Source organism: Trichosurus vulpecula, chromosome 1 (genome assembly GCF_011100635.1).
Source record: "Trichosurus vulpecula isolate mTriVul1 chromosome 1, mTriVul1.pri, whole genome shotgun sequence".
NCBI lineage: Eukaryota > Metazoa > Chordata > Mammalia > Diprotodontia > Phalangeridae > Trichosurus > Trichosurus vulpecula.
In genome coordinates, this window is record NC_050573.1 from 71,195,235 (window position 1) to 71,209,402 (window position 14,168).

At 51.5% G+C, this 14,168-nt stretch overlaps 1 protein-coding gene across 4 annotated transcripts in view; it reads right to left on the reverse strand.

The window, feature by feature from the left end:
- The window catches only part of PTPRS (protein tyrosine phosphatase receptor type S), a 145,694-nt gene that overhangs the window by 83,814 nt on the left and 47,712 nt on the right, over nucleotides 1–14,168 (reverse strand). For all 4 annotated transcript variants that reach the window (XM_036741808.1, XM_036741807.1, XM_036741806.1 and 1 more), the window contains exons 4-5: nucleotides 13,884–14,025; nucleotides 4,907–5,095 (exon numbers count right to left, since the gene is read on the reverse strand). In XM_036741808.1, the coding sequence (XP_036597703.1) occupies nucleotides 4,907–5,095; nucleotides 13,884–14,025 (331 nt within the window). The remainder of the gene's footprint in view (nucleotides 1–4,906; nucleotides 5,096–13,883; nucleotides 14,026–14,168) is intronic.

A 14,168-nucleotide genomic window follows, 5' to 3' on the forward strand; every position in this document is an offset into this window, starting at 1 on the left:
CTAAGTAGAGGACTAAGGTCTGAAAGCAAGGTTTGCTGACTCAGGGCAGCATCTTTTCAAGCAGGCTCTTGGACAACTGGACAGTGGGGCAAGGTGGAGCAGCCCTCATAAAGGGGCTGGACTGCTTAGGAAGGCTTGTCTCCTGGCTCTTGGCCCACACCACTCCTAGGGCAGTGGCAGCCCTCTCTGGGCTGGCCCATGTGCTCCCTCAAACCCCTTTATTCCCGCCCACCACAAACTCAAGACATTGGCCAGCTGGCAAAGGGGGTGGGCCGAGCCACTGCCTGTGTATCATCAGGCACCCCTTGTTCTCTTGGACTCGCAAGTGGGGAGATGAGGGGCATTAGGCACTGGTTAGAGTCAGCTTGGGAAGGGTGTTAGGAAACGTGGTTAGATGAGGAACAGATGGAGGGTGGGGGGGGGGGGGTCAGGAGCTCACTCCCTCCAGGTTAATGAAGCACAGGGATTAGCTTTTGGGCTAGGGATTACACACAGGGATGGTGGCTGGGTTCACAAGGACAGTCTGGGGGCGGGGTAGGGGTCGGGCAAGAGGGAGGGTATGGGGAAGAGAGAGGAACAGAGTGGGCTGGAGACCCTCTAAGGGGGAGCGACACAGTCTTTGGGGGACTCCTTTTAGCTCCACAAGGGAAAAGGAGAAGAGCCCAAACCAGCCAAGTGAGAGACAGACACCTCTGTTGAGTCAGAACGGACATCAGGCAGGGGTGGGAGACTGAGGTGAAAGAGGGAGGGAGCGGGGGACAGAGACCTGCCTCTTCTGGAGATCTCCAATAGTATGCTCCCTTCCCCCAAGAGTAAGCCAATTATTCTACCCCCATAGGAGCCGGAATTGGGGACAAAGGCAGGTGTCCTTGGGGGAGAGGAAGGAGACTGGAGTTTCACGCCTAACGCTACAGACTGTTAAAATCAGGAGACCCCCTGGCGATCAGCTTTAGAGGCTGAGACCCAGAGATGGAATTGACTTGCCCAAGGTCACACAGCTGAGATTCAAACCCAAATCTTTTGACATGGCCAAATCTATTGCTTTTTTCCCTATCCTACTCTGCCTTGACTGGGGGAGGGGGCCGGGAAGAGACTGGGAAAAGGCTTTTCTTCAAAGGGCTGGTCACCTGCAAGACATCTTCCCCCTTATTTTCTTCTTCCATCAGAGGCTGAATGACGCCAGGGGGCTGGGAGGAGCTCGGGTTTGAAGCCTGCCCTCAAAGAGAGAAAGGGCTCTGTCTGCCAAAATCAGGCTTACAGACCAGAGTTCTGCATCAAGGATTGTCCTTCCTGAGGGACAGACCCCAGTGACGGACCTGCCTCAGCATCTTCTCCATCACCAATGCCAGCCGAGGTCTAACCTGCCAGGGACCTGGGGAGGGATGGGACACAGGGGAAGACCACCAGTGCACTGCAGGTTAAGCAGAGCCTGGGGGGATTCATGAAGTAGAGGGCCTGTCTCCATAGTAACTGGAGAACTTGTACCAATGCCTTCTTTGTGTATGTATCACTCTCCCAGGAGGATGTGGAAGGAGGAGGGGCAGACCGGGGGGAAATGAGAGTCTCAGGCTCACAATGTCGGAGCAGGAAGTACCCTCTGAGATTCCTCTTATTTTACAGATGGGGAAATGAGGCTCATAGAGGAGTCACGCAAAGAATCAGCAGGAAGGGGGATTAGAACCTAGGTCTTCTGGCTTTTGGGTCAGAAGTCTTTAGATTCTAGAAATACCCTACACCTAAAGAACCTTAGCAATCAATCCCATCTCTTCATTTTACAGACAGGGAAACTGAGGTCCAGAGAAAGTGACTGGATTTATCCAAAGTCACACAATAAGTCAGTGGCAAGGCTGGGCCTAGAATCAGGCTCATCAGGGCACTTTAAACTTGAATGAAAAGGCTCTCAGAGACATCTCTCTTCTCTTGCTTTTTGGATTAACTGGAGTCCTCAAGGTGGTTGTTGGTCTAGGGTTTGAGCCAGGATGATCTATTCCCCCCCACCCCAGGAGTTCCAATTCCTTTGTTACAGATTCATCCCTTTGGTATCTGGAAAACTGTTCAGTGCCCAACAGTCTCCCATTAAAACAGAAATTCTCCTTGGGCGGGGGTAAAGTGGGGTGTGGGATCGGCTGACAGCAAGCTGTCGTACTTCAGGAATGGGAGGTAGGGGGATAGAGACAACTCCCGCCATTTTACTGGACCAAGCATAGCTCAGAATTGCAGGATATTAGAGCTGGAAGGGACTTGAGATATCCAGTCCAATCCCCTCATTTCACAGATGAGAAACTGAGGCCCGGAGTAAGGAAGGGACTTGCCTAGAGTTACACAGTCAGTATGTAGTGATGCTGGGACTGAACCCTAAGCCTCTTCGCTCCACTCCAATGTTCTTCAGTCATAAATAATTTCTCCCTCTTGAGTGGTGCTGTGATAATCCCCACTCCCATCCTCCCTCTAGGGCCCATATCATAGCAGTGAACCGCTGTGGGAGGCAACATGCGGGACAGAAAGGATGTTAGCCTTGGAGACAGGAAACCTGAATCTGAGGCCTGGATCTGACATGTCATGGGACAGTGGGCTATGAAACCTCAGCTTCCCCATCTGTAAAATGGGGGGGATAATACTGGCACTGTCTCTCTACCTCCCAGGACCACTGTGAAGAGTTGCCACACTTTGTGTGCTTTTCAAAGTATGACAGAAATGGGCGTTGCTGTCATCATCAACAAAAGACCCACTCCTAAGGCTCTTCCACTTATTTCTTCTCATGATGTGATAGTGTCCAGGGGGCCACTGAAGGCCCTGCTGGGGGACCATGATCTCTGACAGGTCCAAACAGGCTGCGGGGGTAGTGGTGGCGGGGAGAGGGCTGTCACCTTGGCAAAGTCTAGAGAGAGGCTTATCACCTGGCAGACTGTTGTATTAAATACAATGGAAAGCGGGCTCCATTTGTACTGGTCAGGGGTGCCCTCGCCAAGCAATGCAAGCTCCTCCTAGTATTTTTAGATGTGAAACTCTTCCGGGCCTCCTTTCTTCCCTAGGGGCAGGGATGAGATAGAAAGGCCACCCTTTCTTGCCCCAAAAGGCTGCCACCACCAGTCTCCTTTCCCCTTCCTTCTCCTTTTTCTGAGGCTCTGGCCTTTGGTGCCCCCGAGGACAGGTCGTTCTGAGGGAGAGAGGGCTCCTGGTGAGAGGGGTTAGTAAACATGCTATGTCTAAAGCTGTTAGGGTGGTCATTAGTTCTGGGGTCGGGAAGGACGTTAGCTGTTTAACTTGCTTGATCAAACAGACTTACCAAAGGTCTCTGAACGTTTCAAATAGTGAATCAGAAAAGAAAACATGAATTTGTTAAGTGGGTTATTCAGACAGTAGCAGCCCCTAAGTGTGATGGTTTTTCTGGTCTTGGGTCCTTCCCAGATCCAACCACTGCTGACTCACAGAAGAGGAGACAAAAACTGCACTGTGTCTGTCTGACACCCCTCCCTACCTCCCCCGGGTAGCACCCTTGTCTCTGGAAACTGTCAGGACCTTGAGGACACCATCTTTAGGGAAGACTATCTGTAGAAAGTCTGTTTTCCCCAATTGGGGGGGGGGTCAGGTTTGAGGAGCATGAAGCTGGCTTTGATTTGGAGGAGAGGATGATGAGGAGATGATGCCAGTGAGGCAGGTCCCAGCAGCCTCATTTGCTAGGTTAGGACACCTCTAAAGGCAGAAACTCAGAAAGGAATTCTTCTTGTGGCTCACATACCTGCCCAATAAAAGAGATCTCATCGGGCCTAGACTCATCTCCTCTCCCAATCCCCCTGGGCAGCTCTCTTCTTGATTTCAGGGGACTCCTAGGAGACTGCTACTTTGAGGTCCAGAATAGGAGGAAGGACACTAAAGAAACCTAGCTCCTCCCATCTGATCAGCTGGGGCAGGGGAAGAATCTGGGAGCAACACAAAAGAGCTTTAGTATTCTCTGATCACAGCTCAACAGGTGAGGTTTTGAGAGGGAGACTGAGAAAGCAGAGAAGTCAGACGAGGCACGTGTGTGTCCATATAGGAAGTTTTGTCTCTAAACTGAACAACATTAGGAACTAGGTGAGGATTTTGTTGCTCTTTGGAAAGAAAAATACACAGCACAGAGACATATATGTTTATGTGTGCATGTACACAAGCCAATCCCATGACTACATATATGCTAATAGCTGTGTGTAGATACACATGGGTGTACTGAGGCAGGGACTGACAATGTGGCCACACAGATACCCATCCGTGTGGGTATAGCCATATCTGTGTGCCTGCGAGGTGGGAATAAGCGGGTGTGCACGGATCTGTGTGCACACACACATGCATAAAGTAATACTTGGGGAACCCACGAGAAAGAAAACAGCTACGAACACGGAGACGTATATAAGCAACACTACGCCTGACAAGCACGTGATCCAGTGGACAGATGGACGAACAGATGGGGGGAGACAAACAGAGCCCAGTGCCAGGCACTGAGCAGACACACAAAACTGTCAGGGGGGTGGCTCTTGTTGGGATGACCCTGAGGGCCACCAGAGAGGCCAAACGCAGAGGCCTGCCCTCGTTCGAGGCTGAGGGACAGGCTAGGCCTTCCATTCCCTCTCCACAGAGGCTCTGGAGGATGCCTTTAGCCTGAGGCCTGCCCCCACGATGCCAGGAATACATAGAAGCCTCTTGCTTGTTTCAGAAGGGGTTGGAGGGAAGACCGAGACGCTCCTCTCTGCTTCAGAATGCAAGGATAGGAGGCCGTGGCTGGCGTGGCAGCTTTTAGTCCAGAGGCAGAAGGTCATTCTTGCCTAGGTACTTGTCTAAGGGCCACCTTGGCCAATATGGCATTGTCTTCCCTGTGTGACACCCCATACCCCACCCCTCCCCCTGCCCCTTTCTCTGCCCAAATCCTTACCTGATCTCAGCTGTTTGATCCTGCCATTGCTGGTGCTTGGGTCCACCGGCAGGAAGTCTTTAAACCAGGTGATTTCGGGGTCTGGGTTTCCACTGGCTGCACAAAGCATGGTGGCAGTCCTTGTACGCTCTACCACCTTCAGCTGGGGGCCCATGTCAATGTTGGGAAAGCCAGGGGGCAGCTGGTCCTCTGTGGAGAGAGCAGGCCCGTTGGTGGTGGGTGTTTGCGGCAAAGGCCAATAGGACACCTCCATGTGTGGCTCCAACCCACACCAAATTCACCCCACTTTTTGCCCTTCCTCCACCTGTTTCACTGTTTGCAGGGGGGCGGGGTGTAGGGGAAACATCCCTGGATTGAGATATGCCAGTTTTGAGTGCCTGCTCTCCACTGACTGAGCTGAATTATCTACTTTATTTACTTTCAGCTTCCTCTGGCTGTGAATATGAACTTGCAAGGACTAATGGGTTAAAACAGGGCTAGGAATCAGGTGACCAGGGTTCTAGGCCCAGTTCTGAAACTCACTCTCACTAATGCTCTTTGGGCCCCAGATTCCTTATCTGTAAAAAAGGGTTAATCCCTGGCCCGCCAGAGTGCGGTGAGGACCAAATGAGACAATAGACACAAATGTAGGGGACAAGGCAGGGCTCCCCCTGGGGCTGGTGGCCTCAATCAGCTGTCAGGAGCCTCTGGAAAGTAATTCTGAGCAGGCAATGAGGTGGGACCACTGACTGCTGGGCTTCTGCCATTCAGAGCTCTCCAAACTGTGTCAATAGGCTCAGTGGCCTAATTCACAGGGCTGGGAGTCTGTGCGCAAGGAGAGGAGAGAGGGAGCTGCAGCCTGCATCTAGGGAGGGGACAGGTAGGCAGCCCAGGTCAGTGCCCTGGAGGGGGCAGAAGAGACCTGCCTGGGCCTGGGGGTGACCTAAGCAAGTCTCTTCTCCTCTCCAGTCCTCCCTTGCCTCATCTGTAAAATGAGGGCTTTAGTCTAGCCAGGACGCTTTGTTCTATTTCCCAAGGGACTTTCTAACTGTGACATTCCGTAGTGTAAGGTCCCCTCCAACTCTGACATCAGATTTTCTAAGGGCCCTCCCAGCTCTTACACTCTATATTCTAAAAGCCTTCTCAGGTCTGACACTCTGGGTTCTAAGATCCCTCCTAGCCCTTACATTCTGAGTTCTAAGGATCCTCCCAGCTCTGACATTCTGGGTCCTAAGGATCCTCCCAGCTCTGACATTCTGGGTTCTAAGGGTCCTCCCAGCTCTAACATTTTGTGTTCTAAAGGCCCTCCCAGCTCTGACATACTATTTTCTAAGTGTCTTCCCAGCTCTGACATTCTGTGGTTCTTTTCACCTTTTCTTCTATCTTTCCATGCCCCCCCCCCAATCCTTCACCCTCCCCTTCCCCCCTTTAAATCCCAGGCTGAAGTCACTGCTCCCACTGGAGCACTCTCTCTGTCACAGCCTGAGGGGCCTCCCAGATAGCCAAGACCCCTGATGAACAGAAATCCTCCTATGAAGGAATTGTACAAAGTGGGGTCGGAGATGATTAAGCCATGAGCGCTCATTATCAACAGCCACTGCCGTAGATGACACAGATACTGCCAGACCATCTGGAGCAGATCTCATTATGTGTGTGTGTGTGTGTGTGTGTGTGTGTGTGTGTGTGTGTGTGGTGGGGTGGGGAGGGACCATTACCCTCATTTCCCAGATGGGGCAACTGAAGCCTGGGGCCTCTCCCAGGAGAGTGCTGTGTAGCTGGGAAAGAATCACAGATGCCCACGTTGTTGCTGCTGAGGCCTCATGTTAGCCTAGCTGCTCAGCCAATAAAACCCTCTGGGTTCCCTTGCATAGCGTCTCACTACTTTGCCTTTGGGCAAGTCATAGAACCAGGATGAGCCCGGGGAGGAGCAGATTAGACTAGATAATCTCCAATGTTCCTTCATGCTCTCAAGCCTAAGATCCCTGAAACACCCTCTCAAACTGGACATTGTAAATGCACTTCCCTTCCTGGGTCCTGGCTGGTGCCTGAGGGCTGGAGAGTGGGGCTGGGTGGGGCACCCTTTAGGAGTAACAGCCAGAGACCACAGTACTTGCCCATGTCCTTCTGGAGAGATGAATGGAGGATAGATAGGTAAGGGGAATTTGGTTCTACCAAGATCTACATCATAGCCCCTGGGTTCTCTCCCACCCTCCCAGGCTTCTAGCTCAGGCACAAGACCTGGGTTTGGTTTTCTGAAATCTACCATTTACTAGCTGTGTGACCTTGGGTAAGTCACTGTCCTTCCCTGGGGAGTTTCTTCCTCTGTAAAATGAGGGGACAGGACCTGATGATCTCAAGGTCCTTCCAGCTTTAAGTGGGGATAAAACAGCACTACTTCACAAGGTTGTTATGAGGGTCCAAAGTAAAGTGCTTAGCATGGCTCCAGGCACAGAGTAGGTGCTGAATTAAATGTCTCCTCTCACTTCCTATGAGCTCTTCTTAGCTTTCTCTGTATCATATATTGATGTTTATTGATTCTATTCTCCGTGGGCAAGTCCTATCTTTCCAACAAGCCTTGGGGTCAACAGCATTATCTTCAATCATGGGGCCAAGATCTTAGGAAGACCACTGTTAAGCTGGGGAGAGCACTCAGAGGAGGGTGACCAAGATGGTGAGGGGACCAAGGTGACATCTGTGGAGGACTGGTGACCAAGATGGCGAGGGAACCAAGGCAACATCGGTGGAGGACTGGTGACCAAGACGGTGAGGGCACCAAGGCGACGTTGGTGGAGGACTGGTGACCAAGGTGGTGAGGGGACCAGAGGACTGGTTAAAGGAACTAGGGAAGTTTAGCTTGAACATGACAAAGGACCTTAAATAATGAGTATTCTTTCTACAGAAAAGATATTCTTTCTTCTTCTTCTGCTTGGCCTAGAAGGTACAGCACAGAGGGACAGGCTTTGGCTCAGAATTGCCCGAAAGTGGCAACAGGCAGCCTTGGGAGGCAATGAGCTCACCTCTCAGCCCATAATGGGAGGGCTCTAGCTGGAGGCTGATCACTAGTCAGGGATGCTTGTGCCTTTTTTTCTCTGTCTCCCACCTCCCAGAGAACGGAGTGTAAGACTGTGAATCCAGTGGGGCTCAGAACAGGCTTGGCGATGGCCTGATTTTCTCCCGGAGCATCCAAGAGGAGGACAGGGCCATAGGGACGTGCCTCCAGCCGACCTCTCTCAGCTCCAACCACCTCCAAGCTGGGAGAAGGGAGCCAATGCAGTTTTTGTCATAAACAGGAATGATACTTGATGGCAATGGGGTGGGAGGTGGGGAGGGGAGCTGGGGGCCACAAAGGGGGAAAAAAAGAAAAGCTTTCATGTGTTACTACTGAGGTGAAGTGTCTGGCATTGTTAACAAGCAGCCCATGTGGGGTACCTGGGATCTGTATGGGTAACACAAAACCCCAGTTCACTGGAGGGTGTGGTGGGCAGGGAGCTTCAGGGCCCAAACAGCAGACCAATCTGGTCCCGGCTCTCAGGGAGATTTCTATTCTCCAACAGTTTCTGGAGGCTTAGGGAAAACAAGCCCAGGGGAGGTAGAAGGGTTGGAAATGTGGCAGATTATGTATCCATGGGGGCAGGTGTGGGGGGAGCTGTCACCCCTTGACCCAAAAAGCAGGTAGCCAATGTGCTATTAGAGTGACTCCTGGTTCTGATTGGCTCCTGATGACATCACAACCAAGTACCACTAGGCTGGCAGTCCCCTGCCTTCCACTGGGGGCTCATCGATTTCATCAGCCAATTAATCCTCTAGGAGAATTGCCCTCTTGATTGGCAGTGTGTGTGTGTGCGTGTGTGTGCGTGCGTGCGTGTGTGTTGGGGGGAGGCCTCATACAACTATTATTACTGAGTGTTTCTAATTAAACAAAAATGTTCATCTTGCAGCACATTCTGCAGAATTCCTCGGAGTTTAATTAAAACAACAACGGAGAGAGGCGTGATCAGATTTGAGGATCAGATGGGTAGAGAAAGCATCTCCGTGCATCACAAATCGGCACTCAGTTCAGACACTCCCGTTTCTTTCCATCCGGACAAAGAAATCCTGTCCCTCCTTCCCACAGGTGACAAGGCTCCTCCGAATGATGTGCAGCGACTGGTCCCTCGATGCAACACTCTGACCCTTTCCATGATGAAGCCTTTCCTGAGGCCTAGCTTTGGGCTCTACTAAGAGCAGAGGAGGTGGGGGGGGAACCAGTGCCCAACCTCTAGGGAATTTACCATCCCATTAGGGAGCTAAGAGAGGCACACAGGAAGCCACACTGAAGATGACAAGACAAACTATTGTTAAGTACTAAGTGGCATGATCTCCCTTGGGCTATAGGAAATGAATGGCCAGGAAAGGCCTTTTGGAAGAGGAGGGGTTGCTCACTGAGACTGGATGACCACTGGTCAGAAACACTGCAAAGGAGATTCCTGCATCAGGTACCAGTTGGGATGAATAATAGTTCATGAGGGGAAAGTGATCTGATGATCTTAGTAGACCACAAGCTCCACATAAGTCAGTAAGGTAACATGATGGTCAGAAGAGCCTAACTCAGTCTTGGGCTTTATGAGGAGAGGCAAGGTGCCCAGAAGGGGAAAGTCCTGTTTTTTTCTGACCTGGTCAGACTCCACCTGGAATGATATTTTCTGTTCTGGGTGCCACATTTTTTGGGGTGGGGTGATGTTGACAAGCTGGAGCATATCAGAGGAGGTCAACAAGAAGGGTGAGGGGATTTGAGGCTGCTTTAGAGGATGGTCGGATGAAGGAATCAAGGGTGTTTCACATGTAGATGATTTGGTTGGGAGTGCAGACAGAACATGACGAGTGTCCTAAGTTGTCTGAAGGACTATCATGGGGGAAGTGGGAGTAGAATGTTTGCTTGGCTCCAGAAGGCAGAATTAGGACCAAGAGGATGAAGTGACTTGGAGAAAGATTTCAGCTTGAGGGAAGGGAAAACATCTTCACAATGAGAGCTGTCCCCAAATGGGAGGGGCTCCTTCAAGGGAGAATGAAGGCTCCATCACCAGAAGAGAGATTTCTGCTCAGAGAGAGATCTCCCTGTACTGATGAAATTACAGATCCAGTCAGGGAAAAGAAAGATTGCTAAGATCAGGTGGTAACATTTCACTTCATTCAATCTATTCTAGCCTGTTTCTCCGAGAGGTAAAGGCCTATAGGCAGTCCGGTTCTTGGAGGGGCAGGTTTGGTGGTATCTGACTTGAAAGTATCTAACCAGATACTTACTAGCTTATGTGACTCTGGGCAAGTCTCTGAGTATCTGAGGCTGGATTTGAACTCAGATCCTCTTGACTCCAGGGCTGGTGTTCTATCCAATGTACCACCTAGCTGCCCCGGGGGTCTAAGTTTTCTCATCTGTAAGATGAGGGCTGGGGGGAGGCTCTTTCAACTCTGTGTTTCTAAGGAGAGACCAAAGGGTACCTGGCTTCATCTTGCTGGCCTTAGAAGGAGCTTCATTCTAGGCTGCCAGGCCCAGAACCCTTCCCCCCGCACCCCCAATCCTCCTCAAAGGTAGAGGGTAGAATCTACCCCCAGCCCCACCTCCCTGGTCCCAGGAAGGAGACGGGAGACTGTGGGTGGCACCGCTGCTCCTTCCCCGCAGTGGGCACAGCTGTTTAATAATTAAAAGCAGAAGCGAGTATGTGTTTGCTGTTCTGAGCTCACTCGCATGTGTATTTATAGATACAAGGATCAAGATAAAGGGGAAGGTGATAGCTGGCAGCTTTGTACAGGGAGATAAGCTTGCATGGGGAGGCAAGGAGGCACTGGGCCTCAGTTTCCTCCTCCATCAGATGACGGCGCAGAGCTCCTAAATCTCTGAAGTTCTCTGTGTATGCAGCCCCCGTCTGGGGCCTGGAGCAAGGCTCCTGATGGAAAGCCAGGGCTGGAGAGTAAAGAGAAGAGAGGGGACATAGGAGCCAGCCCTGAATGGGAGAGATAGCAGGGAAGCATGCCTCCCCTTCTCTTTCTCTGTCTGCCTGGAGGGGGTTAATGCATTCAGAGTTTGTCCTTTTAACTCTCCAGGTCCTGCCGCTGGAGTCAGGCCCAGGGCCTTGAGGACTGTGCTTCGTGAAAGATGTGCAAAGGTCACCATGAGCCTATCTCTGGGGAAAGAGTGGCTGGCAGGGATGGGAGAGGAGGCTCTGCCTTGGCCTGCAGGGGCGAGCCGGGAGGAGCCATGTCTCCCAGTTCCCTATCTCCCTCCCTCTCTCTGGCATCAGGAAGCAGCCACTGCTTGGATCAGGGTCCAGATGGGTCAGGGTACAGGGAGAAACAAGGCCTGTGCTCATCTGGCTGACTCCTAGGCCTCTGAGGAATCTGGCCCAGAAGACAGGGAGAGGCGGGGCAGGGGGAGGGGAATGATGCTGCCGGCATGAAGAACCCTCCTCTTCCCCTGCTGCCCCAAGGAACTCTGACCCTATTGTGTGCAGTGACCGTTCCCAGGGCTAAGAAGGGCTCACCTAGGTCTAGCTCTGTCTGCCTACTCTGCCAGAGTTTATAGATGTAAACTGAGGCCCAGGGAGGAGAATGGACTTGCCCACAGTCACACAGATAGTTCAGTGGGGGAGCTAGAACTCTAGTCTGGGCCCTTTGGCTCTAAGGAGGAAGAGGAAAACAGGCTTCCCTGGCCCTACAGACTGCAAATCCCCACCCACTCCTTCCCTTCGCTATAGGGCCAATGCTTTTCAAGCACATCTGGGTCAAATCCTTCCCCTACTGATAAATGGCAGACCCAAGACTTCCCCAATTGTCATCTCAGCTGATCAAGGGAGTGCAGTGGGCTGGTGCAGCCTGCTGAAAGCTGGGTGAAGGGTAAGGTGATTATAACCTTCCCAGCTGAGCAAGGGCTATCTCAGGCCAACCTCGATGGCTCCAACCAGCTGCCCGCCAGCCTGCCTGCCTGCCTGCCTGCCTGCCTGAGGGGAGGCCAGGCTGAGGTCACTGTCAAATCTGAGTTGTAGATTAGGGTTAGAGAGAAAGGCAATTGTGTTATTTTCCAATACACCCAGGAACTCCAGCAATCCTAATGAAGTGCAGTCACGCACAAGTCCTGCTGGACCTACTGTAATGAACAGATAATTATTTGTAACGAGCACATTAATGGGCAGGTAAGCAAATGGGTGTTGCCAAAGTGCTAGAAAATCATTGGTTCTTTTCAGTAGGTTCTTTACTCCCTGCTGAAATCTTACTGAGTCCCTCACCTTAGAGGCGTGAGGTCTAAATTCAGGGGGTTTTCTTGGGCATGGAGAAGAGAAAGAAAAAAGGAAAGGAAACAAGCCTATTATGTGTCAGGCACTGAGCTAAGAGCTTTTACAGATATTATCACATTTGACAACCCTGGGAAGTATCACAAATGGGGAAACTGAAGCAGACAGTTTAAGTGACTGCTTGTTAAATATCTGAAGTCAGATTCAAACTCAGGTCTCTATCCACTTCTCCACCTAGCATATGAAAAGTAAGAACTCCTACTCTGACTCTGGTTAATTGTGTGACTGGGGTTAAGTCATGCCTCTCTTTGAGCCTCTGTGTCCCGATCTGTGACACAACATTGGTCACCATGTGACCTGATCACAACATTGTTCACACAATGTACCTTGGAGTTGTTGGGGGTAAAAATTATAAAGCTTAGTGTTCTAGAAATCCCTATTTCAATACTTCAAGGACATGTGATTTTGTTGATGTGGGTATTCTCTTCACCTCCTTAGATTTGCAGCCCCCATCCAATTGTGCAGAGAGTCTTAGAAGGTGGCTCTGGCCAAATCCCCCATCACTGTGTGGCCAACCTGGTGCTGAGCCTCCGCCCGGAGGAGTTAGACTGGTCCAAGCCAGACAGAGAGTCCAAAGCTAGGCTTGTCTTTCCAGCATGGTAGATCTTGCCTAAATGTGGGCTTCCAGTGGATGGCCTTTGAGAGGCCAGGCTCACTTCCGTGCCCCAGTGGGACACCAGGGGAGGACTCAGGCAGTTTATGATTCATATTGGGCCCCCATGCCCCACACCCAGACTGTACAAATGAGGAAGACACATCATCACAGAGATGATCTTGTTTAGGCAGCTGGCTGCTTCAGGCCTAGCTGATCCCAGCACCCCTGAGCTCTGAGGTTTAATGCTTTGGGATGAGCCCTAGGTTGAGATTGTAGCTCTGGTGTGACCTTGGGTAAGTCCCCTCTCTCTGGACCTCAGGTCTTGGCCCAGATGACTTGTAAGGTCCCTCTCAGCTCTAAGTCCTGTGGTCCTATTGCTCACAGAGCAAACCAAACCACTGGACACATAATAATTTATTCTTATGGAGCTTCTTGTCATCTTGGGGATAGCACAGAGCTGGATGACAGCAGGTCAGAGTTGGGAGAGATCTTGCATACCACGCGGTATAACTGCCTCCTTTACAAATGGGGACTAGGCAGAGGGACTAGAACCCAGGTGTTCTCTCCACCTCGATCCTGACCCCCTCAAAGGAAGGGGCTACCCCTCCCCCTGCCTCCTTTACAAATGGGGACTAGACAGAGGGACTAGAACCCAGGTGTTCTCTCCACCTCGATCCTGAGCTCCTCAAAGGAAGGGGCTACCTCCCCCTTCCCTGTGTGTGCAATAGAACACAGGGCCAGGTACACACTAAGGCCTCTAATGCTTGCAGACTCATGGGATCATGGATTTGCAGCGTTAAGGGCCTTGAGAGATTATTTAGTCCAATTACCTCATTTCAGAGAGAGTGAAACTAAGGGCTGAGAACTTTAGTTACTTGCCTACTTGGACTGTTACTTGGACTGAGGTCCCCTGATTCCAAAATCCACGAATTCTAGACTGGCAAAAAGTCATTGTGAAGGTGGACATCCCCCTGCCCCTGTCTCCCTCCTGCTCCAGTCTGAGCCCAATGGGATGGGTGTGCTGGAGCCATGTGGAGACCCCGGTCTTAGCAGTGGGCACCAGAATTGGGGTTGCCAGTACCTCGGAGGACAGTGAGCTTAGCATGCACGGTGATCTCCCCGATGGGATTCTGCGCCACACATTCGTACACATTCTCATCCCGGGGTGTCCTCAGGGGCTGGATCCGAAGCACCGCACCGGCACTCTCGTCAAACTCGATCGTCTGGCCGGGAGAAAAGGAGCAGATGAGCATCAGAGTTTTCTCTGAGTTGCATCATCCCCATTCCTCTCTCCATGCTGCCCGACCCCCTCTGGAGCACGCCCCTTCCTAGCTGGTGACTATGCACAAGCTTTCTTTTCTGCTTT